This window comes from Micromys minutus (assembly GCF_963924665.1).
Source record: "Micromys minutus genome assembly, chromosome: 1".
Classification (NCBI taxonomy): Eukaryota; Metazoa; Chordata; class Mammalia; order Rodentia; family Muridae; genus Micromys; species Micromys minutus.
The window spans coordinates 87,391,814-87,419,731 of record NC_137969.1 but is presented as its reverse complement, the minus strand read 5'-3'; the positions used below and the strand labels follow the sequence as shown (position 1 = coordinate 87,419,731).

At 37.1% G+C, this 27,918-nt stretch overlaps 1 protein-coding gene across 4 annotated transcripts in view; it reads right to left on the bottom strand.

The window, feature by feature from the left end:
* Positions 1-153: 153 nt before the first annotated feature.
* The window catches only part of CR1L (complement C3b/C4b receptor 1 like), a 37,873-nt gene continuing 10,108 nt past the window's right edge, over positions 154-27,918 (bottom strand). For 2 of the 4 annotated variants that reach the window (XM_080937242.1, XM_080937245.1), the window contains exons 4-12: positions 25,682-25,767; positions 17,934-18,332; positions 15,135-15,237; positions 13,776-13,861; positions 11,188-11,370; positions 8,884-8,907; positions 7,611-7,671; positions 3,268-3,372; positions 154-376 (exon numbers count right to left, since the gene is read on the bottom strand). In XM_080937242.1, coding sequence (XP_080793368.1) covers positions 337-376; positions 3,268-3,372; positions 7,611-7,671; positions 8,884-8,907; positions 11,188-11,370; positions 13,776-13,861; positions 15,135-15,237; positions 17,934-18,332; positions 25,682-25,767 — 1,087 coding nt within the window. In that variant the 3' untranslated portion in view covers positions 154-336. Of the gene's footprint in view, positions 384-3,267; positions 3,373-7,610; positions 7,672-8,883; positions 8,908-11,187; positions 11,371-13,775; positions 13,862-15,134; positions 15,238-17,933; positions 18,333-25,681; positions 25,768-27,918 lie in introns of all 4 variants that reach the window. The other 2 variants (XM_080937243.1, XM_080937244.1) reach the window with 2 other exon arrangements.

Sequence of the window (27,918 nt, the reverse complement as noted above, 5' to 3'; positions counted from 1 at the left end):
GAGTTCTCCAGAGTAAGTATTAGGATTACAGGAGTCAGCCATTGCATCTATAAAGTAGTCTATATGTTTACTGTTTTAAAGAATGAGTTCATACTACTTTATTTATTTATTTATTTATTTATTTATTTATTTATTTATTTATTTGTGAGACAGGTTAAATGTCCTGAGTGACACTGAATTTGTGGCATTCCTTCTCTGTCAGCCTCTAAAGTGCTGAAACTGTATGTATGGACCACACATCTAGATCTTAAAAGAAAACAGTTTATTTTAAAAGTGATGTAGACAGGAAGTGTTTTGAGTTTCAGAGAGAGAGACATCATTTTGCACTGCAGCTATTTAGGAGGCTTCTTGAGTGAGTGTACTCCGTGCTGGGCTACTGGTACCTCAGCAAAAAGAAAAATGAAGAAGTGTTTTAGGTGGGTAATCTTACATATATGAATCTAAATAAATGACATTGTAAGCACTTTTATAGAATGTCTAAAAAATAATTTCCTGTAAAAACAAACCCAGCTCCCAGTCTGTTATTCTCTCTCTACAATATAATTACATGGTTAGCTTGAAACTTGTTCTGCACAATTTTCTCATCAACAATCCCAATAGTAAAGGAAACAAACTCTATACCTAAGAACCTTGAATGCAGATCTTTTTAAAAAATCCCCCAAAGCATTGTGTTCTATGTTATTTTGTCTGAATTTTTTTTAAAAAATGAGTATTCCATGTTCTTTAGTATTAAAAAAAAAAAAAAACTATGCTTCAAGAGAAAAGGAAAAAAGTAACTAGAAACTAGATAATTAATAGAAAGCTTTGCAAATTCACTTTCATTGCAGAAGAAAAGAAAATATTAACTGCTGTTGAGGTTTGGTCTTTTGCTATGTACTATAATGCTAAATACTGGCCCCCAAGGCCTGGATGCCCCAGAGATGAATCTCATGTATACAAAGTAATGATATGTGATCTTGCTCAGAAGTTTTAAATTTTTGGTTGAATAAAGATGCCTACAGCTTATATAGTTGGGCAGAAGAAAAGCTGGGGGCAGAGGGAATGTTTGTAGTTTCTGGGCTTGGGATGTGAAGGCAGAGAGAGAAGACAACATGGAGTAGGTGAGTCATGAAAACATAGCCAGTTGGAGTTAAGAGTGGCCCAGATGAAACATGGCAAATTAAAACCCAGGGTTATTGATAGAGAAGTAGAAACTAATAGCTTAAAGGGTAGATGTCTGCCCAGTTCCGGTGCTTTAAAGGCCCCTCATAAACATAAAGGTTGTGTCTTTTCTCTGGAACCTGGATGATCAAAGCGGGGGAGAAGCTCCCAATTGAGATTATAACAAATATAAAAAATAAACTGTAGGTTTGTTAGAAAACAATTGAGTTGCCTGTATTTACATCTCTATTGACTATAAAATGCCTTTCCTGTGTCTACTATTTTTCCCCTGAGGCCCTTTTCTACTCTCCATTGTTGAGTTAAAGATTTTTATACTTATGTATTGGCAGAAAATGCCAAGTTTCAAGTAATGCATATTACTATCAGAAAGAGAGACATAGAAGAATTTTATTAAACAATGTGATGCTTTTGCCTCTGCTTATTAGAACTGTTCATTCCTTTTTGGAGCATGAGCTGCAATTATTTCTAGTGTTTGTGAATGTGTTGGGAGTGTGTTTGTTTATATAGGATCTCAGGTAACCCAGGCTGACCTCAAACTCCTTATATAACTGAAAATGACAGATCTGCACTGGCTATGCTATTATTTCTGAGAATGTCTCAAGATCCTAAGGACAGGGTATGTTAGGACTCCTGGGAATCCAGTGAGCAAATGAATAGCTCTGTGTGATACAGAAATATAGAGCTGTGAATTTGCTAGAGGCCCAAGGGCTGAAATTAGGTAAAGAAATAGTTCTGAGCAAGCAATAGAACTGAGCAATGTTTAGGACACCTATTGAATAAGACAAGGAAACAGGGTAGAAAGTCGGGGCATAAGGGAACTACCCAGTTTTTGTTGTCACTGATAAGTCTTTGATATAAAGTGGAATTTGTCAACATTACTTGAGATCAAATCTGACACAATAATGCTGTGTCAGATCACAGTACAAAGCTATTGGTATATAAAACTATCAAAATTGGAGTAATCTTATTTGCTAATCAAAACTGCTTAGAAATAGGGCAAATGTGTAAGTACCTAGGGCTTGGTGGGTCATGTTGCTTCTGGGCCTGCTTCACTAATCCCTTCCTGCTAGGGTGAGAAAGCAGCCACTGGCAACATGACTGGGTGAGGATGTGTAATTAGAATGGTCACAAGTGGTCAGCTACATTTGGCGATTGGAGTTGGATCCTTGAAATTGTTACTTGGTTTATAGTTCAGTGACTCACAATATTCAGTTAAATCATCACAATGCATTCAGTGTAGTATCAGTTCCCTGTCAACCCCAAACCTTTGGCCAACAGTTACCATATAAGGATTTGTGGTGAGATTGCACAGGGAAAGTGACTGATGAGTCAGGGGTGGATACAGCTGCAGTGGAAGACAGAGAGCGAACCTATGTGGCATTGGAGCATGCCTTTAATCCCTGCACTTGGGAGGCAGAAATAGGTGAGTCTCTGAGTCTAAGGCCTGCCTGGTCTCCATGGTAAATTGCAGGACAGCCAGGGCTACACAATGAAATGCTGCCTTGTAAAATGGAGAGAGGGAGAGGGAAAGAGTCAAAGAGGTAGAGAGCCACTAAGGACCCTTAAGAGATTTCCACATCAGTGTGTGTGTGTGTGTGTGTGTGTGTGTGTGTGTGTGTGTGTGTGTGTGTATACCCCAAGAGAGCAGGTACTTGTCTTTCATAGGAAAAAGCAAACCCTATTGTCCCCCAAAGGGTCATAGTATATCTTAGCACAGTATTCACAAAATAAAAGAAAATAGCAATAACCCAGGAAACAAACTAAACTTTCCAGCTTGAGAAGTACTTTCCAACTTCTGTGTGCAGTATTCTGTTTGAATTGTTTCTGTTTTTTAAATCTGTTTTGGGTTTTTTGTTGTTGTTGTTTTGTTTTTTAAGATGAATTTATTTATTGTGTATATAGCATTCTGCCTGCATGTATGTCGCAGGACAGAAGAGGGCACTAGATCTCATTATAGATGGTTATGTGCCACCATATGGCTGCTGGGAACTGAAGTCAGGACCTCTAGAAAAGCAGCCAGCTATCTTAACCTCTAAGTCATCTCTTTAGCCCATTTTAAAATCTGAGTTGATGCAAACATTTTCAATTCAGGGTGTGCAGAGGTACCTGTTGTTCTCCTGACTTGTGAGCAGAGATTGAGTGCGAACATAGCCGTCTTCTGGAGTATTCAAATAGACACCCACGTCTTTATGCTTTTCACCTGTGGAAATGCTAATTGGTGGTGGGGAAAAAAAAACAGTATGAATCATCTTACAGTTTTAAAAGTAATTAATAACTTTTATTTTGATAATAAGTTATACTAAGTAAAAACTCAAACTAGAAAATACTAAACCCATTGTATCAGAAGACTCGAGCTTGTTTATATATACGCATCAAAGCCTTAAAACAACACATCTCACTATTTCTGAAGTAATTTTGGTTAGTAAATAGGTTTACCACAAATCCTGACAACTTCACATACTAATAGCTTTGCACTGCAACCTGACACAGCACCCTTGTGCTCTGTAGTTACTACTGTTGGGAAGTTCTACTTTACATCAAGCTCATCCTCACTGTCAGACAGTAGCAGCAGATGAGAGACCTCCCTCCCTCTCTACCTTCAGGCTCCACATCTACACATCCAATAAACTGCAAGTCAAAACCATTCAAAATAGCTGTAACTCTAATGAATATATAAAGGCTTTTTCCTTGCCATTTCCTCTAAACGACACAGTACAACTATATAGTTTAAAATATTTACACAGACTTTTTATTGTATTATATTATCACAAGTAATCTACAGACAAATGAGAAAAGTAGGAGGTTCTAAAAAAAAAAAAAAGTACTACCCTCTTTCTATGTAAGGTTACTTGAACATCCAAAGATTTTTGGTATCTGTGAGAATCCTAGAACCAAGAGCCTTTGGATTGATTACAAGGAATGACTAGACGTAATAACTTACAGAAAAGAAAACAGTTAATTACTTTTAAGATCAGTAACTAATGAAAAAATGTATTCTGGCAGTCATTATAAGTGAAGGACTGTGTTCAGTAAGATAGGAGCTATTATGTGATAGGCAAGGAAGATGAAGCTTCTTGACGGTCAGTGTTTTGTCCAAGGATTCATAGCTAGTGACTGACAGTGCACTCAGGTGTGACTATAAGCCCCATTGGTCTTAACCAGAAATGCTATACCATGCTTTCTGGGGTTATTTAGCAAGTACTTTATATAACATAAATAACTTCAGAGTAAAGGGTTAGAAAAAGCTTTTCCAAGAAAATGGACCTCAACAGATACAAGAAAATTGAAATAACACCCTGCATCCTATTAGACGACCATGTCAACAACAAAAATAACAGAAAGCCCACAAACTCATGGAAACCGAACAAGTCTCCACCGAATGACTGATGGGTCAAGAAATAAATAATGAAAGAAACTAAAGACTTCCTAGAATTCAATGAAAATGAATGTACAGCACACCCAAGCTTCTGGAACACAATGAATGTGCTAGTAAGAGTGGTAGTTCAGAGCACTAAGTAACTACATTAAAAAAAATAATTGGTGATATTTCATACTAGCAATGTAACAGAACACCTGAAAGCTCTAGAACAAAGAGAAACAAGCACACACAAGAGGAGTAGAGGGCAAGAAATCATTAACTGAGGGTTGAAAGCAATAAAATAAAAACAAAACAATTCAAAGAATCAATGAAACTGAGTTGATTCTTTAAGAAAATCAACAAGATAAACAAACCTTTATCCAAACTAACTAAAAGGCAGAGAGAGAGAGATTATCTAAATTAACAAAACCAGAAACAAAGGGGGGGGGGGGCAGGGATGACAGAAATTAAGGAAAGCCAAAGAACTATCAGATCATACTTTAGAAAACTGTATGCCACATAACTGGAAAACCTAAAAGAAATGAGTAATGTTTTCAATAGATACCATTTACTACAATTAAATCAAGATCAGACAAACAACTTAAATGGATCTATAATGCCCCCCAAAAATAGCCACCCCCAAAATCCCAGAGTGGTCTTAGTGTATAATTCTATCAAACTGTCAAAGAAGAGTTAACACCAATCCTTTTCAAATTATTCCACAAAACAGAAATAGAAGGAACTTTGCCAAATTTGTTTTATGAGTCCACAGTCACCTCGATACCCTAAACACACAAAGATTCAACAAAGAAAGAGAATTACAGACCAATTTCTCCTATGAATGTAGATGCAATAATACTCAACAAAATACTTGCAAACTGAATATAAAAACATATTAAGAAGATTATCCACCATGATCAAATACGCTCATCCCAGCAATGCAGGGATGGGTCACCATATGAAAATTCACCAATGTAATCTAACATATAAACAAACTGAATGAAAAAACCCCACCCCTTCATATTAAAAGTCCTGGAAAGATCAGGGATACAAGGGACATACCCAAACACAATAAAAGCAATATACCACAAACCAATAGCCAACACCAAATTAAATGGAGAGAAACTAAAATTTCACTAAAATCAGGAACAAGAAAAGGCTATCTACTCTTTCCCTATCTCTTCAATATAGTACTTGAAGTCCCACCTAGAGCAATAAAACAACAAAGATCAAGGGGATACAACTTAGAAAGGGAAGAAGTCTAAGTATCACTATTTGCAGATGATATGCTACTATACTTAAGCAACCCCCACAATACTACCAGGGAACACCCACAACTGATAAATACCTTTAGCAGTATGGCTTGATACAAAATTAACTAAACACACACACACACACACACACCAACCCAGTAGCCCTTCTATATACAAATGACTAACTGAAAGGAACCAGGGAAACAACACACCTCACAATATTCACAAACAATTTAAGATATCTTGAGGTAAACCTAACTAACCAAGCAAGTGAAAGACTTACATGACAAAAACTTCAAGTCTTTGAAGAAATTGAAGATTTCAGAAGATGAAAAGATCTCACATCTTCACAGATCACTAGAATTAATGAAAAAAATGGCCATCCCACCAAAAGCAATCTACAGATTTAACGCAATCCTTATCAAAATTCCAACACAATTTTTTACAGGCCTTGAAAGGACAATATTCAATTTCATGTGGAAAAACAAAAAACCTGGGATAGCTAAAAGAATCCTGAAGAATAAAAGAACCTCCAGAGGTATCAGTATCCCTGATTTTAAGGTATACTATAGAGCTACAGTAATAAAAACTGCATGGCATTGGCATAAAAACAGACATGTTGATTAATAGAATCATATTGAAGACCCAAATATAAATCCACACACCTACAAATAACTGATTTTTTTTTTTTGATAAAGAAGCTAGAAATACAAAGTCAGAAAAAAGAAGCATCTTCAACTAATGGTCCTGGTCTAACTGGATGTCTGCATGTAGAAGATTGCAAATAGATCTATACTTACCACCCTGAACAAAACTCCAGTCCAGTGGATCAAAGACCTCAACATTAAGCCAGACTCACTGAAACTGACTGAAAGACAGAAATAGCCTTGAACTCACTTGGTACAGGAGACAACTTCCTAAATGTAACACTGATAGCACAAAGACTGACAATAAATGAGACTTCATGAAATTGTAAAGCTTCTATGAGGCAAAAGACATTTTCAAAAAGACAAAATGGCAGCTGACAGAATGGAAAAATATGTTCACCAGTGCTATATCCAACAGAGGGCTAATATCCAAAATATATGAAGAACTCAAAAAGCTAGGCATCAACAAACCACACATATACACATTCACTCCCTACACACACTTAGAATATCCGTTATCATATGTGTTTCCTTTGGTGTAAATGTACTATTCTGTATGACCAAGGCCACCTTCCTGAGAATTACCTCTTTATGGCAGTATGCTTTATTGCTTTCTTTTAATTCACTTTGCTTTCCAAAAGAAGGAACATAAAATTTACAGATTCAATTTTTAATTTTTCCTTTATTCATTCTCTCTCTCTCCTGTGCTCCTGCCCCGTGTGTGTGTGTGTGTGTGTGTGTGTGTGTGTGTGTGTGTGTGCATGCATGCATGCATGCCCATATACATTTTTGCATGTGTGAGGGTGTAGGTAAATGATGTATGTGTTAGGAGTCTTCCTCTATTGTTTACTGAAACAAGGTCACTAAAACCCAGAGCAAACCTATATGGCAAGTCTGTCTAGTCAAGTGCTCCAAGGTAACCACTATCTCCACCTTCTGAGCACTGGAATTATGGGAAAGCCACCAAGCCCATATGGCAACTCCTCATACTTGTTGTGCAAGTGTTTTAACCACTAAGACACACCTTCCCAAAACTATGTTTGCTTTCTTTGTTTGAGGCACAGTATATTATTCTGTGACTCAGACAAGCCTCAAACTTATGGCTATCCTGTCTAAGCCACCAGAATGTTGGGATACAGGTATAGGCCACAGCTTTCTGCCAAAAATTTTAGAGAATGTGGTTATACTTACCACATTTTCTTCCAACACAGCAAACAGGGAACAATTAAAATTATCCCAGCAATAATACTTCCTAAACAGGAAAACAAAATAAATGAAAAACACATGACAAAAGTTTTAAACTCTGTACTAATAACTAATCCCACTGTTGGTTATCAATAATTCTTTCACATGTAACTTTATCCTAGGTTCTGCTCTATTCCAGTTGTAATCTAGGACATTAGACCTACAGTATTAGTTACGGGGTGACTACAGCATTCTATAAGCTTCTTTCCAACAACACAGCCTTCATTACTATAGTGCTGTTGGGTTCAGTACACACACCTTACCCAAGTCTTTAATGGAAGGCTGCTCTATGTGATAGAAATCCCTGTGGTATCAAATTGTATAATTCCATTTGTACTGGCTAAATGATCAACTTGATACAGTTTAGAACCACTTGAGAAGAGAGTCTGGGTGAGGAATTAGCCAGCTCTGCTTGGCCTATGGTCATGTCTGAGGGAGATGTCCCAATTACATTTACTAAGGTGGCCCTACAGACACACATTATGTGGCATCATTCTCAGGCAAGGGATCATGGACTGTACAAGAACGGAGAAAGGTTCTCAACTGTGGATGTGAGTAGCTGCTTCAGATTCCTGCCAACTTGAATCCCCAAGGTGATGGCCTATACCCTGGAATTATTAGCAAAGAATAAAACTCCCTTCTACTCTAAATCTTCTATCTCCAGACACAAGATTCACTCACATGAGAGTTATGCCTTTAACAGTACCAACTATCAGGATGACAATCCAGAAACATATTTCTGGGTAAAAGTAAAGAAGGAGTTGCCTCTCCAGTTATATGAAAATAAAGAATTGTTGACAGCAAAGAATGATTACTCACTCAAATAATTCAAAGATGACGCTAATCAGTGTGCACGAAAATGCCAATCTCATGACACTCTAAACCAGTGGTTCCCAACCTTCCTAATGCTGTGTCCCTTTAATACAGTTCCTTATGTTGTGGTGACCCCAACTATAAAATTATTCCCATTGCTACTTCATAATTGTAATTCTGCTACTGTTATGAATTGTAATGTAAATATTTGTTTTCCTTAAGTGACCTCTGAGAAAAGGTCATCAGCCTCTAAGGGTCATGACGCACAAATTCAGAACTGCTATCCTAAACTTATACTAATTTTAATTGAACTTAAAAGATATTTTGACTTCTTTTTACATATCATTTATTAAAAGTAAACACTTACAGCTAAAGAATTTCTCAGTAAACCCATCACAGAACTTACCAATTATTACAATAAGCTTTAATCCTGAAAGAGAAAAAAAGCCAAAGAAATGTTACTGGTGCATTATGTGGTAGCATGTACAGGGTATGTTTAGGTCTAAACCAGATGGAGTCCCAGTACTGAGATGGGGACATGCTCTCCCATCACTAATCAAGTAAAGATTAGTTCTCTCCAGTGGAGTTTCACTGAATATATAAAATACACTCAAGGTCAGGCCTATGTCCAGCACTGTATAGCTAACTCAAACTCTACGAAGCAGCGTTTTTGTTGTGTTTTTTTCTCATATTGATTAATCTGGGCAATTTTTTAACCTTGCTCTTCTTTTGCTTTTATATATTATGGTTTCTGGCTTTGTGGTTTTCTGGGTTTTCTGTGTGTATGTGCGTCTAGTGCTTTTTCTCTGTTTTGTTCTATTCTGTTCTTTTTGCTTCTTTGTTTTTAAAGAATAAAACAGTGTAGAGTGGGATGGGCAGGAAGGTGGAGAGGATCTAGAAGAGGGGCAGGAAATCTGGATTAGAATACATTATATAAAAAACCTAACTCCAAAACACACACATACACACACACACACACACACACAAACCAAAACAAAACAGGGCTTTTTGCCTGCCAATAAACACATGGTTTACCATTCAGCCACATCCTCCTCAGCTCAAGTTGCTTGAGCAATGTACCCTTATAAAATTTATGTAACTTTAACTCTATATCGTATCTTGTATATATTTAAGAGAAAAAATGTCCTAACTTGCCTTGAAATGTTAACTGAATTATTTGATCACTTTTATGAAGTCTTCATATATAAGACTTTTTATTTTTTTATTTATAAAAACTTTCACTAATATCAATTTTTAACTTGTTTGCTGTTGTTACTTCATATTTTGTTTTGATTTAGTATCTGTGGTGCTATTTCCCCAGATGTCTGAACTTTCTTTCTGTCCTACCAGATCTTCAGCATACTCTGAATAGTCTTATTCAGTATACTCATTAACTTTTGCCAAAGAAATGCATAAAATTTCATTCTACAGAAGTGTCGATTTATAATTTCTCTAAATTATCGGTAATTATATTGAATACACTGAAGATATCAAATGCAAAAATGGATTCTGAACAATCTTAGTATATAACTAGTATTATAAATAAGAGCTTAAACAGGCACGAAGGAAAATACCTAGCATTTAAGTATTGTTATTTATTACTACAACATTTTGTGGTGCTAGGGATGGAACCCATGGCCTTGAGCATGATAGGAAAGTAATCTACTTTCGATTGACACCCAGCCCAAAGCGTCATTCAGTACTGATTCTACTCAGCTATTCCTTGATATGTACAAGCTACAATGCCCTCCAGTTGCCAGCAGAACTCAGAATAACATAATTTCCAAGTTTTAATGTGTTCACTATGTTAAATGAAACTCCGTTAGCTACAATAGTGAGCGACATGGCCGGCATCTGTCCACAGTGCGGAAGGCCCTCTCTGAAAACAGTTCTCAAAGGCCTACTTACTCCATCCACTGATGTGCTATCTTGGCTCTCAGGCCATAAAGAAACCCATACGACAAATGCAATGGTAAAATGAGGTAGAACAGTGAGCGGGAGCTTGAGGAGAGATGACAGAATGGGAAGCATGAAGACAGAAAGGAAGGAGCTGCTTTCATGTTGTGAGCCTTCTGGGGTCTTGTGTTTTACTGCACTTAGCGTTGAGAAAAAGAAATCCCACTACCTCCTCTTAAATTCTTATCAGGGACCTTGGTTGGACTGATTAGTTAATTAGCCAACAAAGCTAAAGAACACAAACATTCAGCTTTTATTAAAGCTACTAATAAACTTTGCCCTTCACAAGATAAATGACCTAATAAGCACATGCTTTTACACTTTGTAGACAAAGATAATAAATTTGTGAAGGAATGACAAGACAAACAGGTCACTGGACCTGGATAAATTCTAGGATTATCAGTAAGAGATGTATGGGTACGAAAGTAAAAATTGGTAAAGAAAGTGTTTACTACAATGGATTAATGTACTCGTTGTATCACAGCCCCATTTCTTGGTCTCTGGTGATTAAGGTTATTTTCCTGTCTTTGTATGCAAAGACCATCCCTTCAGAAAATCTTCCAAAAGACTTCCGTAGTCACGCTTCAAGTGATTTTTACTAACATTCCAATTTGTCAGATTTTGCGGCAGTGCATTTCAGCTCCCTCTTCACTCCATACATCATAGCCGTCACAGTGGGCACCATAAAAGATGGATGAGTAGGCAGTCAGTGACCATGCTGGTGAGGGGCTCCACCCCAACACTTTGCACTTACGAGGTACACATTTGGCCAGAGAAGGACTCCAGGTGTCCATGGACTGGCACTGGCTCTGAGGGCTGCCTTCTAGAGTATACCAATTCTCACACTCCAAGGTCACATTATCTCCGTAGTAATATTCTGTTTTCAGGTCCAACCTCTGGAACCCACTCATGTCCTGAGGAAGTCTACATACCACTTCTGCAATTAGAAAAATCACAAGGAATTAGTATTTTGTGGCTAATTAAAATGGCTGTTATGCAAACATCTGTAACCTCAGAGTTTGCTCTACGAAATGGGGTATATTTCCACTAAAGAATTAGTCACCCTCACAAATTTATTCTTTAAATCTTCTGATTCCTAGCTGCCATTACTCTTCTTCTCATCTGCAGCAGAAAGGGCAAATATTTGGGATAGAAGCAGGCCCTGTTTTCACAGAAGCATCTTATGCTAGATGTGTTCAAAAGAAAGAAATGGATGAGTGTTTGCCATTCTGGATGCCCAGCTTGTTGTTGGGTTCTATTGTCCTAAAATTTGTAATTGTTCTGGAATTAAAAAAAATAAATATTGTGGGTGGCAGATTTTATAAATAGTAGAACCCCTACAAATTATTCAAGATAACTGCTTTCTTGCCCAGTCTTGCTTTCTATAGACTATAGAATCTGCCACCAACAGTAATAGATTCATAAAATAAAAACTAGCACCAAACACATTGTCAATTGGCCACTGTGATCCCTGGGAAGATGTATAACTGGATCAAAATACAATTATTTAGATACTACTACATATTCTACTAATCTTGAAACGATCTTTGTCTTATTTTTATGTAAAGTTTTATCTTGTTCAACAAGAATTCTCTTATTTTAAGCGATAGTGCATTTATTTCTAGTCACGATAAAAAATCCAAAAGCATCTATGTTTGTACTTGACATTGTATTCTATTGTTGCTTGATACTAATGTCACTAAGTCCCTATTCTCATTTTGAAACGATCCTTACAGAGGTTTACCTCCTTGGGAACGTCTTTTTGTAATCCTTAAACAGAGTCCCTATCTGGCATTCTGTCTCTGATCTCTATTCTAGGTCACACTCAGCCTTCATCACAAATAAATGATACTTTGGTCCCAAGCTGAACATTCAGAGGGAACAGTAAATGTCCATTAGGAAGATGGCCCAGGAAAGCATCACAGGTTTCACTACAGGGGAAACAAAGAACTAAGCATGAGTGTGAGGAACAAAGATAATGTTAAAAACAAACAAACAAAAACAGGTAAGAGTCTAGACACTTGCCCGTATGGGGGCCTCAGGACTCCAGTCTCCCTGCGTTGTGCAGTGTAAAGAAGCAGCCCTATGGAGTTCATAACCAGGATCACGGTGGTAGAAAACTTCCTTTCCAGAAGAAACCTTCTCATTGTTTGGGGTGTGCTTCCTATGTAGGATTTCTGGGAGTGACTGACTTCCTATGACTAGAACAGGTCTGAAGAACATTTAGTTTTGGAGACATGCCCTCCTAAAGAGTGCTAAGTTTTGGATATGGAATGTTCCTCAATGCACATGTGCTATAGGCTTGGTCCCAGGGCAGGCACTGCCAAGGACTAGCCTCAGCTTGGAGAGGGGTTCTGAGAGAAGGGATGCTTGAGAGCATCAAACAAACCACTCAGTCAAATCGTGAGTCTAAGCTAGTGGCCTATGTTCTGCTATCCAGACTGCTTTCTCTGTTCTGCTCCAGTCAGTTTTCCCTTGGTATTCTAAAAATTCTCTAGATAGCTCATCTCTTTCAGATCAAAAGCCTAGTTTTTAATTTACGTATCAACTCAGTCTTTACCACAGGTTTCTTTTTGATTATCCCAAAGAATCAGCATTCCAAGATCCCAGTCCCCTTGATTCTTAAGAGACAGCAAGCACATTCTTTTAACATTGCAAAAGAATTCAGAGATCAGCCTGCCTTTGTTAAGCACAGAGGATAAACTAGCTGGGTGGGACCCTGCCCTAAAATTACCATTTCTACCATGCCTGGCTCTAACTTTGCTCTGTCTCAGGCAGACCCTGAACTCAAGAATCTGTCTGCTCTTGTAAGCATAACAAAAAACTTAGCTGGGTAAAATCTTCTGTGATCATATCTCTTTATGTCCCTCCTTAGTATTCTTTGACAGGTTGGCTTATAGTACAGTTATCTCTGTTCCTTCAGATCTGTGAGGCTCCTTATACAATTCATATTATATCCTTATATTTTACATAGTTGAGAAATTATGTTTTTGAACTCATGTTTTCAGAGTTCTTTCCCACAGCTTTAAAGGCTGTCCTGAAGGTCTCAGCATTTACCATTTTGCTAAAGATACAGACAACACCATCTACTACTGAACATATGCTATTTCTAATTAGGAAATACAATACATAGTGCAGAATTCAGAATGATGGAAGCCAATCAAAGAGCTTCCAAAGTAAGAAGATACCCGCTTTGATTTAAAACAAAATTTTATTAAAGCAATCAACTCTTATCACTATATCAGGCTAGAATATAGAAAAACCACTAACAGGGAGGGTATGGGTTAAAATACAAATTGTTGGGGTGAACAACTAGATTAAAATCTTACTCTATATACTCACGTTCACACACAGGAACGCTGCCATTCCAAAAGCTTACTACTCCATCATGAACACAATGACTAGCAGAGTTGCCTTTTAATTGAAACCTAAGGGAGAAATGGGTAGTGGGCTGTAAAATGTTTTGGCTAGAGTAATATTCAATTCCAGGGTCTAGCCAAAAAAGCATCTGAGGAATTTGAGGATATTAAACCAGCAGATGGAGCACATGGGTGCTAAGTCACCACAGCTTCCAGCAGGTGGGTAAAAGGCACTGAAAAGCCTTGTTATATAACACTCCCGGCTGAAACTGAAAAGGCAGTCAGGGCAAAGCCAGCCCTTGCACTCTGACTCAGAGACACTGATCATACTACAGGGAACATGGTCGTAATCACTGTCACAACTGTAAACCCGCTCTGCCAAGGTAACACCTTGCCAGCTCTAGCACTGAAGAAGCAGAGTTAACCATCAGGAAGCAGAGACTGTTCTTACGTCTCAGTACCTGTGATTGTTACTTAGCTTAAAACAGCATGCCCAGCTACTAAAAAAATAACGTCATGTTTTTTGTTAATTCAGAGAAGCAGGTGTCTTATGAAGTACATGTGTATGGCATATAAGAGACTTAAAATGGATTGTTTGTTGAGGGGGTTTTTGTTGTTATTTTGTTTGTTTTTCTTTTTAAGGCAATGGGGCTGGAGAGAAAATTGAAAGAAGAAAAAAGCCAATTTTTGTAAAAAGTCATCCATAATTCTCAAAGGATGTTAAACACTTATGCTCTCCTAAATCTTATATGTTCCTGGTATTTGGTGCCTGCCAAGAATTCTGTGAAGCTCTGAAGAGCAAATTCTTTGTTGTCCACGATTGGTAGTTTCATAGAGGCATATCTGCTGTCAAGCATGTTTATGACCTCACCTAAAATATTAATATCAGCCACCATTTCATAGCTCATATCCCATTATTGATCGAATGATATATAATGGGTTTTTTAATCCTGCACCTTATTTTTTTTCTCTTATAAATTCTATGATTGAGGATTTAATTTTTTTCTGAAAATGACTGCTCAATGTATTGTTATTTACATAAACTTTCTGTAATATGTAATTTTTCTCAAAATTACTAGTGTTATTTTATATTTAGAAAATGATTTTTTCACTTAGTGTATTACCTATATATTTAAAACCAGTAGTTATATTTGTTTTTTAATCTACCATTTAATAAACATCTCAGTTTCCCCTTCATATCGTATTTTGTGAATTCTAACAATCATCAGTCTTTCCTATATACAACATTAGAAGTTGTATCTTCCCCACGCCAACCTTCTCATAATGTGGACAAGTTCAGACTTTGTTTTAATGTCCAACAGGTAGGCCTGCTTGTACTCACCCTTCATTACACACAAAGGACACTTTGGCCCCAAGTTGAAGATTTGGTGGAAGCAGCACACTCCCATTAGAAAGCGGGCCCAGGAAAGCATCACAGAGTTCCACTGGAGAAAAAAAAAAAAGCCAAACGGAAATAACAGCAGTGCATTAAACATAAGCCATATATAATATATAATGTCAATCAAGATAACAGCCTTGGGAACTGCACATGTTGGGGCCACAGGGAACAATGGAGCCTGGCTCACAACAGCAGAGTCGTTTCTGCTTGGAGAAAACTGATCTCTGTTTGGGGTATAATCCTAGTGTTAAATTTTGGGGGCAGCTGACATATTGAGGGGGAAAGAAAGTTTCAGGCATGAAAACAATTTTCCCTCAATGGTAAACTGGATCACAGATGCAAAAGGATCACAACTCTAGTCTGTATGTGGAAAAAGAAAGACAAAAGAAAAAACAGCCTTATTTATATATGTCAAAATATTTTTTCTGCCAAAAGTGATGATACAATACAGACGCTATGACTACAGCTGAGAAATCTTAACTTTACTACTTTATCTCTAAGGTGTACACAAGGGTTATACTTCCAATATCCTTTTTTGGTTTGTTTTGCTTTTTGAGGCAGGATTTCTTTATGTAGCTTTGGCTATCCTGGAATGAGCTGTGTAGACCAGGCTGGCTGGCTGCACTTCCAATTTCTACTCATCCTACACAAAATTAAAGATTGATACTTACTTTAGATTCCCATACTACCTTTCAAGAAAGGCATCGCCAACTTTTAGTTTCGCAGTTTGGCCAGTAAGAAGAATCTCAATGTTCTGACATATCATCTAGTAAACAACCATAACGGTGCTAACAAGTTTCTGTTCTGATCTCCTTTGAATCCTGCTTCACTGAACACCTGGCCTGGGCGACTAGAGAGGTGCCTCGTGGCTGCCATACAAAGCCAATGCTATACAGTCACTGTTTGCACTCCATTCAGAAGATAGATGAGTAGCCACTAAACAAAAAAACCTCCAGTTTCACTGAGCACACACCAGCTGATATGAGGCCCCCGACACACATGCAGCAGACGACTGCCTGGTCTGGTCTCAGTGAGAGAAGATGCACCTAACCCTCGAGAGACTTGAGGCCCTAGGGAATGGAGATGTCCTGGGGGAGGGAGGGAAACAGGTATAGGATGAGGAACAGTCAGAGGGCAGACTAGGAGGGAGATAATGACTAAAAAAAAAATCGTCCAGTTTATCATAATGAAAGTATGTACTATATATGTAGTGTTCTAGCAGTCCTGGGTACAGCTTCTCTTTAAGCAATGTTTTTGAACTCAGGGAGTGATGATATATAAGACTCTTAACACAATTACATTAAGTTGCAAAATGGAAAAACTCCCTCTTGGTCTCTGTCTCTCTCTCACACATATGTGCACACCACACACACACACACACACACACACACACAGCCCAAAACAAACAAATATAACAACAAAAACAGTAACAATCCAAAACCTCACTTCAAGTCAATTCTCTCTGACCTTTAGACTTCCCCAGTTAAAAATGGGATACTGATCTACAATAAATTATTTTCTTTGAGGACTCATTTTTGACTAATACATCGTGCTGTTATGTTTGAAGACTAGGCTGATTAAGTTTATGTTGATTCCCAGTCTCATGCTATATAATACCTTTTGATTGTTGAGGGCAGAAGCATGAAACTGCGATTTCTTTGCTCTAGGGAAGTGGTTCCCAAACTTCCTAATGGCTGTGACACTTTAATATAGTTCCTCATGTGGTGGTGACCCCCAGTCATAAAATTATCTTGGTTGCTACTTCGAAACTGTAATTTTGCTGTTACTGAATTGTAATGTAAATACTGTTAGAAATGGATGCTTGCCAATGTTGTTTCAACCCACAGGTTACTAAACACAGCTCTAGGGGCTCTAATTAAGTTCTGCTACCTGGAAGCATATATACCAAACTAAAGGATAAGAGATAGGATAGAGACCTTTACGTGTCCAGGAAAACTTCAGTTGAGACAGCCTGGATGACTCTCAAGTGAGCAGTAGCCACTCACACTCTAGCAACATCAATTCCAGCAAGGGCTGGCTCTATTCCGAAAGCACACCAGACTGTCTGTCTGACAGATGGTGACAGTGCCAACCAGGGCCAGGCCAGCTGTGTCAGCTCTATTTCTATAGTAACAGTAGCTCCCTAATCTTTAGCAACATTGCTTTCCTCCTCTTATTCTTTCTGACCTAACACCTTTATAACCCATTATATATAGAAAAAAAAATTTGTTCTTTAAAGAATGTGGCAGATAGACAGATTTAAATTCTGATCTTTGCTCTGCAAGTTAGTATCTATATCATCTTGGGAAATTATCTAACCACTAAGTCTCAATATGGAAAAAACAGTAACTACTCCACAGCTTTGTTTTAAAAGTTAAATATGCATACATTAAATATAACTGTCCACGGATCACTCATTTCATATTAGTAAATGTTTTTCATATGAATAACTGATGGGAACTGGAGATTGCAATGCAAGAAAAGAACTTTAGTGTGTGATAATTCCCAGGATGCATCATATCCCTTGCTCATATTTAGCTCTGCTTCTCAATTTGAATGGATGTGCTTAGAAGGGTGCTTGAGCACCCACACAAACATATATACCTTTTTGATTTCATATTCCCTTCCAAGAAAATTTATTCATTTAACCTGTTCACTGTATTCCCTCATCTAGAACCAACTCTATCCCCAGTCCTCTAACATGCCATGGCATTTCAGACTTTAAGCCCAGGTCAGACTTACCCTTCAAGCAGATTGGTAACTCTGGCTCCCATTTGTTTAGGGAGTGACAATACACACTGCTGCTTCCTTTCATGATAAAGCCAGGCTGACATTTAAACTCCACAATATCCCTTAAGGAAAACAAGCTTCTGTTTTCAGACACCAGGACTGCATTGTCAACATGGGGAGGAGTACACTTGTTGAGTTCGATGCACTGAGGAGGAGGGCCACTCCAGACTCCAACTTGACCATCATTGCTGGTACAGCGTAAGGAGGGCTCACCCACCAGGTTAAAGAGCCTCCTCCCTCTGACATCAGTGTTGCACTGATAGGTAACCACCATTCCATAATGAAAATCTTCTCTGGTAAAACTGACGAAATCTCCATTGGGAATGCTTGGAGGTATTTCACAAGGAATCACTGGGCAAAGAAAGCAGATTAAACCTAATGAATCACTGAGCTAAAAATATTTACACTCATTATTCACTTTTAGTGTTTACTGACTGGTAGGTGAATTTTAAAATGTTGCAATTTAGGTGCACACAATAACATGTGCTCTGACTTTCCTATTTGTTTCCTATAAACACATGCAGTTGATCTTTTCATTTGAAATAACTCTTTGATCATATTACAGTTTATATTAGCCTCCGGATTTTTCTTCTTGCCTGTAACATCAAAATTTGTTGTTAACTAAAAGGAAGTTTTTATAAAATAATATTCACTAAGAAAAGATAAGAGGCAAATGAAACACAAATGAATAAAAGTACAAAATACAATTTAAATATGCTTGCAAATATGAGAAAGCTGATGAAACTACAGATTACTTTGTACTAAGCATTTTGAAAATATAATACATAAGTGAAAATATAGACTATTAATATTCATGCAAAATATGTAAAACTAAATTTGACCAATAACTCTTGAGAATATAAAAACCCCCACAAATTCTGCCAATTTTCAAGTAATACATAATTCTAAATGTAATTTCAAGTACTTTGAGACATGTAAAGGACAGAAACCTCAAGTTTACTATAAGATGATTTTTCTGAACTAGTTAACAAAAAACCCTAACTAGTCTTAAAATGAAAGTGATTCGTACTGAGCTACTGCTCCTTGGGGAAGAGGGAATCGAACCAGTACTAGGGAATAAAAAATCTATTGAATTTGTGGTGGTCTTAACAAACCAAAGGTTAAAAACTGGAGTCCAGGGCCTCCAAAACAAGGAAGTTCTGGTAATACCTCGTAAAGAACTGTACTCTTAGGATCAATGATGATTGGCACCTTCTATCTCAAAGGTTGGAAATCTTCAAGTACTATAGATGTTCAAGAAAAACTAAAGTTCCTGAGACTGAATCAAAATAGTATCCTTTGGCCAGTGTCCTGGAGCCTCACAGAATAAAGAAAACTATTGTCTGAAGAGTGTGGGTTATTGCTGTGTTTTAAATATGGGTAATGTTCCCACAACAACAATGTACCAAAGACTTGGTCTACTGAGTGTCAAGACAACAACAGAGCTTTTAAGGAGTGGCCTACTAAAGAGATCCTTAGGCCAGTGAGGGTGTGCCCTTCAGGAGATGTGGGACCTTGATTCTTTCTCTCTGTGCTTTGACATGAGTAGTTTTGTTCTTCCATATGCTCCTGCCATGAGATACTGCCTCAGCAGAGGCCCTGAACAGTAGAACTACAGTCGGGAACTGGACCCTCAAAACTGTGAGCTGAAATAAATATTTTATCATAGATGTTAGTTATCTCAATTATATCATTATACTGAAAAGCAACTGACTTCACTAATTTTGTGTCTGACTCCTTTATGTTGACTCACTTGCCCACCTCCTCACAAGAACGTGTTACCCAATCAGAGTCTGTCTAACCTAGCTTATTCCCCTTGACAGAAAAATCATAGTTCTAAACCTTCAATCACTTTTTCTCTGTAACTCAGTCTGACCTGTTGTTATACCAGGGCTCTAGTAGACTATACCGTATAGATATAGCATAATAGACATGTGGCCACCAGTCTCCAGAATGCCAATAAAGAGATGATGAAAAGCAGAGAAAGGAGTTATTTAAAATGAACACAAAAGGAAATGAAACAGAAAGTGTGGTCCATTGACCCCAAAGCTTCCCATTGGGACAAATGGCAAGAGCTGTTTACAGTCAAGCAACCAAGGTCCTGTTCTAGGTATAGTTTCCTTTCATTAATCATTGTTTTTGCCCTGGCTTTATAAGATGGTCTGAAGAAGACCTTACTGTATGAGAGATGATTCTCTGAAGATTACTCCTGTCTCAAGGATAGTCCCAGTGTTTGGCTAATTGTTTTATCCAGGTAAGGGGGCAGGGTGAAAGGAGTTTGTCCCTCATAATTTTACAGATTCAGAGTCCAATTTACAATTTGTCTAGTCATTCCTTGCCCACTTCTGTGTCATACCTAATATCCTGTGATTAACACATAAAACATTTTTTTGGATATACTAACTTAACATAACCCTGGTTTCTACTAATAAAAGTCTAAGAATACCATAAGACAGCATCTGAGGTCTATAGAAGTTTCTCTGCTTTGCTTCAAGCCCACCTACTTAATATTTCCACCAATGTATTTTAAAAGTGCCTTGATTATGACTTTCCTTAATATAGAAACTTTATGAGAGAAATTTCCTGAAGAGAAGCTGTATATGCAGAGACTGGTTGAGTGATTAGAATTCCAAGTACTGAAGAAATTGGGATGTTGCAAGTCCAGAGGCTGATTACCTACCGTGGGCTAGTTCTAGCTCCCCAGAACAGTCATTCCTTCCCTACTATCATTGTAGGTCAATAGAAAAGCTTTTCTCATCTCATTTTAACTGCCTGTCTAATATACCCAACGGTTTACTTTAAATTTGCCTTGATCTAATACTTCCTTTGTTCTGAAAATACATAAAACTTCATGAAACCGCTTCCACATTGAAACATTGGGTTTGGGAAATCTAAATCTCTTTTACTGGGCCATAGTCATTTAAAATTAGCTCCCGAATAAACAATCTCTTGTTCTTTTTAAAATAAGATCTGTAGCTTTAGCACTGACAACTTCATCCAATGTTGCCATATTAGGTCATGGAATTTTGGGCAACCTAAGTATGTGTTCTCCAGACATGGTCATTCATGTTTGGCTACAAAATAAACTCTTTTCTGCTTTGAGGTAAGAGTTGTTGCATATATTATGCAGTGGTGGTGGCAGGAACTATGGTATGGAGGAAGTACATATACTCAGGTGGCATTACACAGAGAGAGTGCAGGGATAAAAGTGTGCACAACACCAAAGAATAACCAAACGTCTTCTAAGTCTGTGAACAGATATCACAGAACTGCAGATTCAAAAATCCATATACATTTGAGCAAGAATATTCAAATAATTCTTCATCTAGACACATCACAAAGACATAAAATCTAGCTCTACCATCCTTTATAGCAGCCATGAAACAAAGACAATAACTAAAAGGAACCAAAGGAAAAAATGTTTATACAATGAAAGTTTCAGATCTATCAGATACAAAAGAATGCCAAAATAGTTTTCAGACTAAAGAACAATAGTTTCCTATAGACCCGAGAGAGCCACAGTAAGGAGGAATGTTACCTAACAGAGTTGTGGGGGGACAAACTCTAATTTATTCAATTGTATTCAATGAGTAAAATTTATTCTATTATAATTCTATATATATAATAGAATATTTAATTAAATAAGATAGAAATTATTTTATTTTCTGCTTGCTCTAAGAATACATGGAGCACATGAAATCATAGAGGTCAGTCTGTCTGAGAAGAAGATCGGAGAGTAACCTATGGAATAAATCTCTATTGGAATCCCAGGCAGGCAGGCAAATTTCCATTAATTAGTGGGCTCAGTGAAACCAGGCATGAGCTCTGAGAGGACATGCATGTGAGTAAAAGTAAGATGTGGAGTCAGAAGAGCTATTCTTTTATCTAGCTGTCCCATGGAAACATGGTCACCAAGTGATGGTTATATAGTTCCGATATCTGTAACGACAGTGAAGAAGTCAGAGACAAGCAGAATAAAAAGTCCCTTTGAGGTCGACTAACTTCTACTCCTGGTATGAGAAAACTACAAAGAAACATCCAATGATCTATAGATGCTTGAAATCTTGGCTAGTACCAGACACTATGACAATATTTAATTTATAAATTTTACACAGTAAAATTGTAATACTAAAGAGAAGAACTATCACTACACTGTAGTAGGCTGTATAAATGTGGCATCTTTCACTAAAATCTTAATATGCTTTATTCATCTTCTTTTGATAGTATGTAACTAGTGAGTGACGAAATGAAGTGAATGGCAAAGGGTCTAGCACTAGGCTGCTATCTAAGAATTATTTGAACAAAAGCACTAGACATCTAGGGTAGTCTGATAAGTGGGATTGGCTACTGAATGGCTAAGGAAGACTTTCACATCTGCAGTATAGATATACTGAAAAAGATCTTTTCTTACCCTCAGTGGGATAGTGTTGAATAGAAAAGGACAGCATAAGTGTTCATCACACTTTTTACAGTGATGCATAACTTAAAACTTAAGAATTGTTCATTTCTAAACTTTTGTATCTAAAATTTTTTGGACTGGTTGATGATGGGTAACTTAAACTACAGAAAGTAAAAATGTAGCCAAGTAGGGCGGCTATATTCAAAATGAATGCCAAGGCAGCATAATTCACTGCAGGATAAATACCAATTTTTTTTCTATAAAAATAGTAACATCTCTTGTGAGGCATGAAGAAGTAACATAAAAAAGATATTGGCAGGAAGCTACTGAGTCACACAGTTGGAGTTGTTTGTAGCATTGGGGACATGGGAAAGTACAGTTTATACTCGACTGTAGTAAACAAGGGCATGTATTATCTTTTAACAGACAGAACCTCGCAATGCCAGCTGTGATGACATGTCACGGTAAGATAAACTGAAGAGGTGGAGGAAAGATGATCATTAGTCTAAAGCTAGCCTAGGCTACACCTTTCAACAGCCATTTCAGTTTAGAAATAAAAACCTTCATGCTTTCCTATTTGTTCAAGGGTAGCATACTGAAATACCTAAGATTTTTGCTATTGTGGGTTTGATTACAGAAACTAATACAATATTCTCTAACAAATGAAAAAACAATAATACAAAAATGTGACAAGGAGACAGAGAGTGACATCATAAACCATAACAGTAAAAGAAAAAAAAAAAAGCTTCCAGAAGACATATTTACTTGAACATTTTGGCCATCAAACTAAAAAGATAATAAATTCCCCTTCTTTAAGCTACCAAGCTTGCAATAACATAACTTGTTACATGAACCTTAGAGAATGAATATATATACTTTATATGCTCCCATCAGTAACTAAGAGAAAAATAGAGAAAAACAAAAATGTGTTCTAAATCCTTTCCTAAATCACATTTATAGAAAATTACATAAAACTACTATCCATTCTTTTTAAGAACACAATACTTTATCAAAATTGTCTCTATTCTGAGCCATAAAATACGACTCAGTGTGTTTCAAAGTAAAATAGTAAAAAATAATAAACTGGAAAATCTCCCAATGTTTAAAAATTAGGTATCACACTTGTAATTAGCCTGTCAGAAAACTTTTGTGTACAGTAATAATAGACAAAAACTGTTTGGAAAGTAAATAAAACTTTGAACCAAATATATAGGTTTAAATGTACATTATAAAAAATAAAAGTTTAAACAAATTATCTTATCAGCCATGTCATTATTTTAGGAGCAGAGAAGTACATAAAGTTGAGGTCAAAGAAAATAAAATAAAGAAAATAATGTGGCAGGAATTAAAATAGACACACACTAGGTCAAACTCCACAAAGTTAAAGACTGTCTGTGAAGAGCTTAACAGAACTGATGAGTCTCCAGCAATACTGACCAAAAAAAACAGAAGTTATAACCAATATCTCAACTTTGTATCACTACAGAATCTATAGATATCAAAATGATAATGCGTAGATACAATGACAAACGATGCTGATAACTAAGAAAATGTAAAAAGAAATGAGTAAAAGCCTTGAAAAACAAAACTTATCCCAAATTAATTCAATAAGACATTAAGTAAAAGATGCTAATTTTTAGTTATTATGAAAGTAAAATCAGGAATTAAAAAGTCAATAACCATAACTTCCCCTCACTCAGATCTACACTACCCTATTACTGAACCCGCTGAAATATGTAAGCAAAAATAACATTATTATTAAACAAATTATTCTTGAGAACAGGAAACAATAATGTGCAGAACATTTTATGAGGCCAACATAATCTGGATGCCTAAACTGGACAATGGTACTAAAAACAAAGCTAATTATAATCTAGTATTTCTTAGACTATAGATGCAAACATACTAAACAAAATTAGAAAACTGAACTCAGCACTATTTAAGCAGGGTGATACAATGACCAAAATGGGTTTCACAAACTGATTTCAAATATTAAATTAACTTTATAATGCTAAGATTAAAAAAATATTAGCAATCACATACATCTGCATACATACAAATGTAGAAGATAATATATAACACATCAGAACCACTCAGCTGGTTGGCCTTTTAAAGTCAATGTGACATATTAACAAAATGAAAGAAAAAAAAGATATGATTATTTTATATGTGTAAAATTATAATTAAAATACGCAATAAGGGCAAATCTTTCAGCAAATTAGAAATAAAGAAGAATTTTGTTAATAAAAGAACATTGCTTTTATCTGATCATTTATCTGTTAAAGAGTTATTTTTGACCAGACTCAGACTTGGAAGTAGAAGACAAGGACAGCCTATATCTTTTGGCAATTCGTTTCTGACATTTTTCTTTGGCTTCATTCTCCCAGCTAAAAATTTAACATATTCTGTAGCCTCCGAGTTTTCCTTAGTGCACTGTTTCTTTACAGCAGTATCATGGCGTTGGCGCTGCAGGACACCTAGAGTGCTAAGACTCTAAATCTTGGGTGCTTTGGCCCTAGGCATCTTACCTTCTTTGTTTAGGAGCTTTCTGACAGACATCAGCAGACATCATCATCTGCTTTAGAGACGGAAAGTTTACAGATTCTGTTATAGCTCTTTTGATGCCAACCACAGAGGCACAGGATTATCTGTCAGTCCAGGAACATTAATCTCTCCATTTCTATACAGTAACCAAGTTGAGAAGACTCAGAGTAGCCCTCCTAATGCATCCCAAACAGACTTGGCCTATGACAAGAATGCCCCGTCACAACACTCTGTCCTCCTCCACTGATTCAGACTGCAGAACCCTTTCACTCTTTACCAGAGCATTAGCAGCTCCTTCTGTGGCCACACACCTCTCATACAAAGTACAAATGTGTGTTCACTGTCCAGGAGGAATATTCTCAGCTCAAATAATGTCTCGTTTAAAAAAAACTGCAGTAAGCAAATGCTTTAAGATGACCTCTGACGTCTAATATTATCTCTTGTAGTCAACATGGGCTGGAGGCTGTAACAAATGTATAAACTAAAGATCCAAGAAAGTAAACATTTCAAAACTTGGTCAAGTTGACCGACAGCAAGATTATATATAAAGTTTAAAAAATGTGCAAACTGCTGAGTCCAAGGCCAAAATTTCCCTGTCTATGTCTGTAAATTTACAGGTTTATGTCTGTAGTAGATAGAGCACCTCCTAGCATGCATGAGACCCTGGACTCAACCTCAGTCCTGCAAAAATTATATACTTCAAAAGAAAATTTAAAATACAAGAATAAAAGCAATAAAAAGAAAAATTTCAACTTACACTCACAAACAGGTGCCTCGGTATCCCAAACAACACTCTGATCAGAGACGATGCATACAGCAGAGGAGGAACCAATGAGGCGGTATCTGCACACAGAATAAAGAATAGTGAGTAATTGCCTGCTTAAGTTGCTGGTTCCCAGGGGTCACTATCTTAGAAGCTTCAGGAAATATTTTTGTCAACAAAAATCTTACATCCTCTTTTGAACTTCTTGATTTTCTTCTTTATCCCTTCCTAACTAAATGAGATTTCTTTTTATTATCTTACTACACAATCTGCAGTAAATTACAGTTATTTCCTATAAGTTTTATATTTAAAGATATTACAAGCATCTTGAAGGCAAAGAAAATATTATGTGTATTTGTGTATATTATACTAATATGAATTCATTTATACTTTGTAAGCATTAATGTGAATACCTAGATAAGGGAATGCTTTATCAGCAAGATTCAGCAAAGAAACTCAAATCTGGACAGAGTTGAACAAAGACTTCAAACTTAAAACAGCAAAACTCAATTAGTTAATGTGCTGCAAACTGTCCAGTATATCATAAAATTAAAATCATTCATGATACATTTCATAGCAATGGAACTCATACCTATTTTATTAGTTTCACACATAAACATCATTTTGTACATACAACTGTAAATGGCATGTTTTAAATTTAAATTCCAGCTGCTCCTTTTCCTATGAGAAAGAGACTTTTGTTTTTTAGAGACAGGATTTCTCTGTGTAGCCCTGGCTATCTTGGAATTTGTTCTATAGTCCAGTATAGCCTCAGATGCAAGAGATCTTGCCTCTGCCTCCCAAGTGCTAGTATTGAAACTACTATGACCATCACCTGGCAGAAAAGACCTTGACACAATTTTGTATATGTAGGCTTGTGTATTTCCCACCAGGTCAAGATCTACAAGACCCTTTCCTCTCCAAGTTGCTTAGGTCATGGTATTTCACCCTAAAACATGATGGAAATGGGGTATAATATACAACCTGAAAATTAATATTAGTAATTACAATTGTTCCTTAAAAGATTTTATATTAGAGGAAAGTTAGGCTAGCAAGCATAACAGAGTATCATTAATAGCGTCAGGAATTGGTGCTTGTCAATTTGGCCATTCCTTCAGTCTCTGCTTCATCTCTGTCTCTGCATTTCTTTTAGACAGAAAAAATTCTGTGTCATAAGTTGGGGTTCCTGCATGGCTACAGTAGGTGGCCTCTCCAAGTTCCATGTCCCCGCTGCATCTAGGCTAAGGTCACCAGCATTAACTCCTGGGAGCCTCTTCCATCCTAGGTCTCTGGGACTTCCTACAGATTCCCCCACAGACCCCTACCCCTGCAGGTACAGATTTCATTCATTCTTCTGGCCCTCTGGGTCTCTCCTAACACCTGATCCTGATCCCTCATTCTCTTCCTCACTCTCCCACTCACTTCCCTTTACCAGATGACTGAAACAAATGCAGATATCCACAGCCAAACATTGGTCAGAGGTAAGGGACTCTTAGAACAGTTAGAATTGAAGACCCTGAAGAGGATGGGAATTCCACAAGAAGACCAAGAGTCAACTAACTCTCAAACTGAGCCACCAACCAAAGAACACACATGGGCAGGAATGAGGCCCCAGCACATATGTAGCAGGCGTGTAGCCCAGTCTCCATGTAGGCCCTCAACAGCTAGAGGAGGGGTTCTCCCTAAAGCTGTAGCCTGACTGCGGTATCTGTTCCCCGACAGGGCTGTCTTGTTTGGCCTCAGTGGGAGAGGATGCACCTAATCTAGCAGACACTTACTGTGTCAGGAGAGGAGATGGAAAGGGAGGATAGGAGGAGGGTCTCGCTGGGGGGTGGGGTGGTCAGGAGAGCAGCTTTTAGGATGGAAACAAACAAAAAATGTTATATACCTCAGCCAGGATTACCAGGAAAAACAGAATTATTGCCATTGAAACCATGAAATATACCTAGTGAATTTATTATTATTTAATAATTTCTGATATTATGAAGAGACAGAAAGACAATCTCTTTCTGATATAGTGAATGAATGGTAGTAGTCCAATATTTTACATGTTTTACAGAATGTCCTATGTACATTTGAGAAGAATGTATATTCTGTTATTTTAGGTCATTTGATGAATGATCTATTTATTGCTGAAAATGGAGTACTGAACTCCTGTACTACTACTACTACTACAGCATTGCTGTCAATTTCACCCATCAACTGCTAATATTTGCTTTATATATTCATGT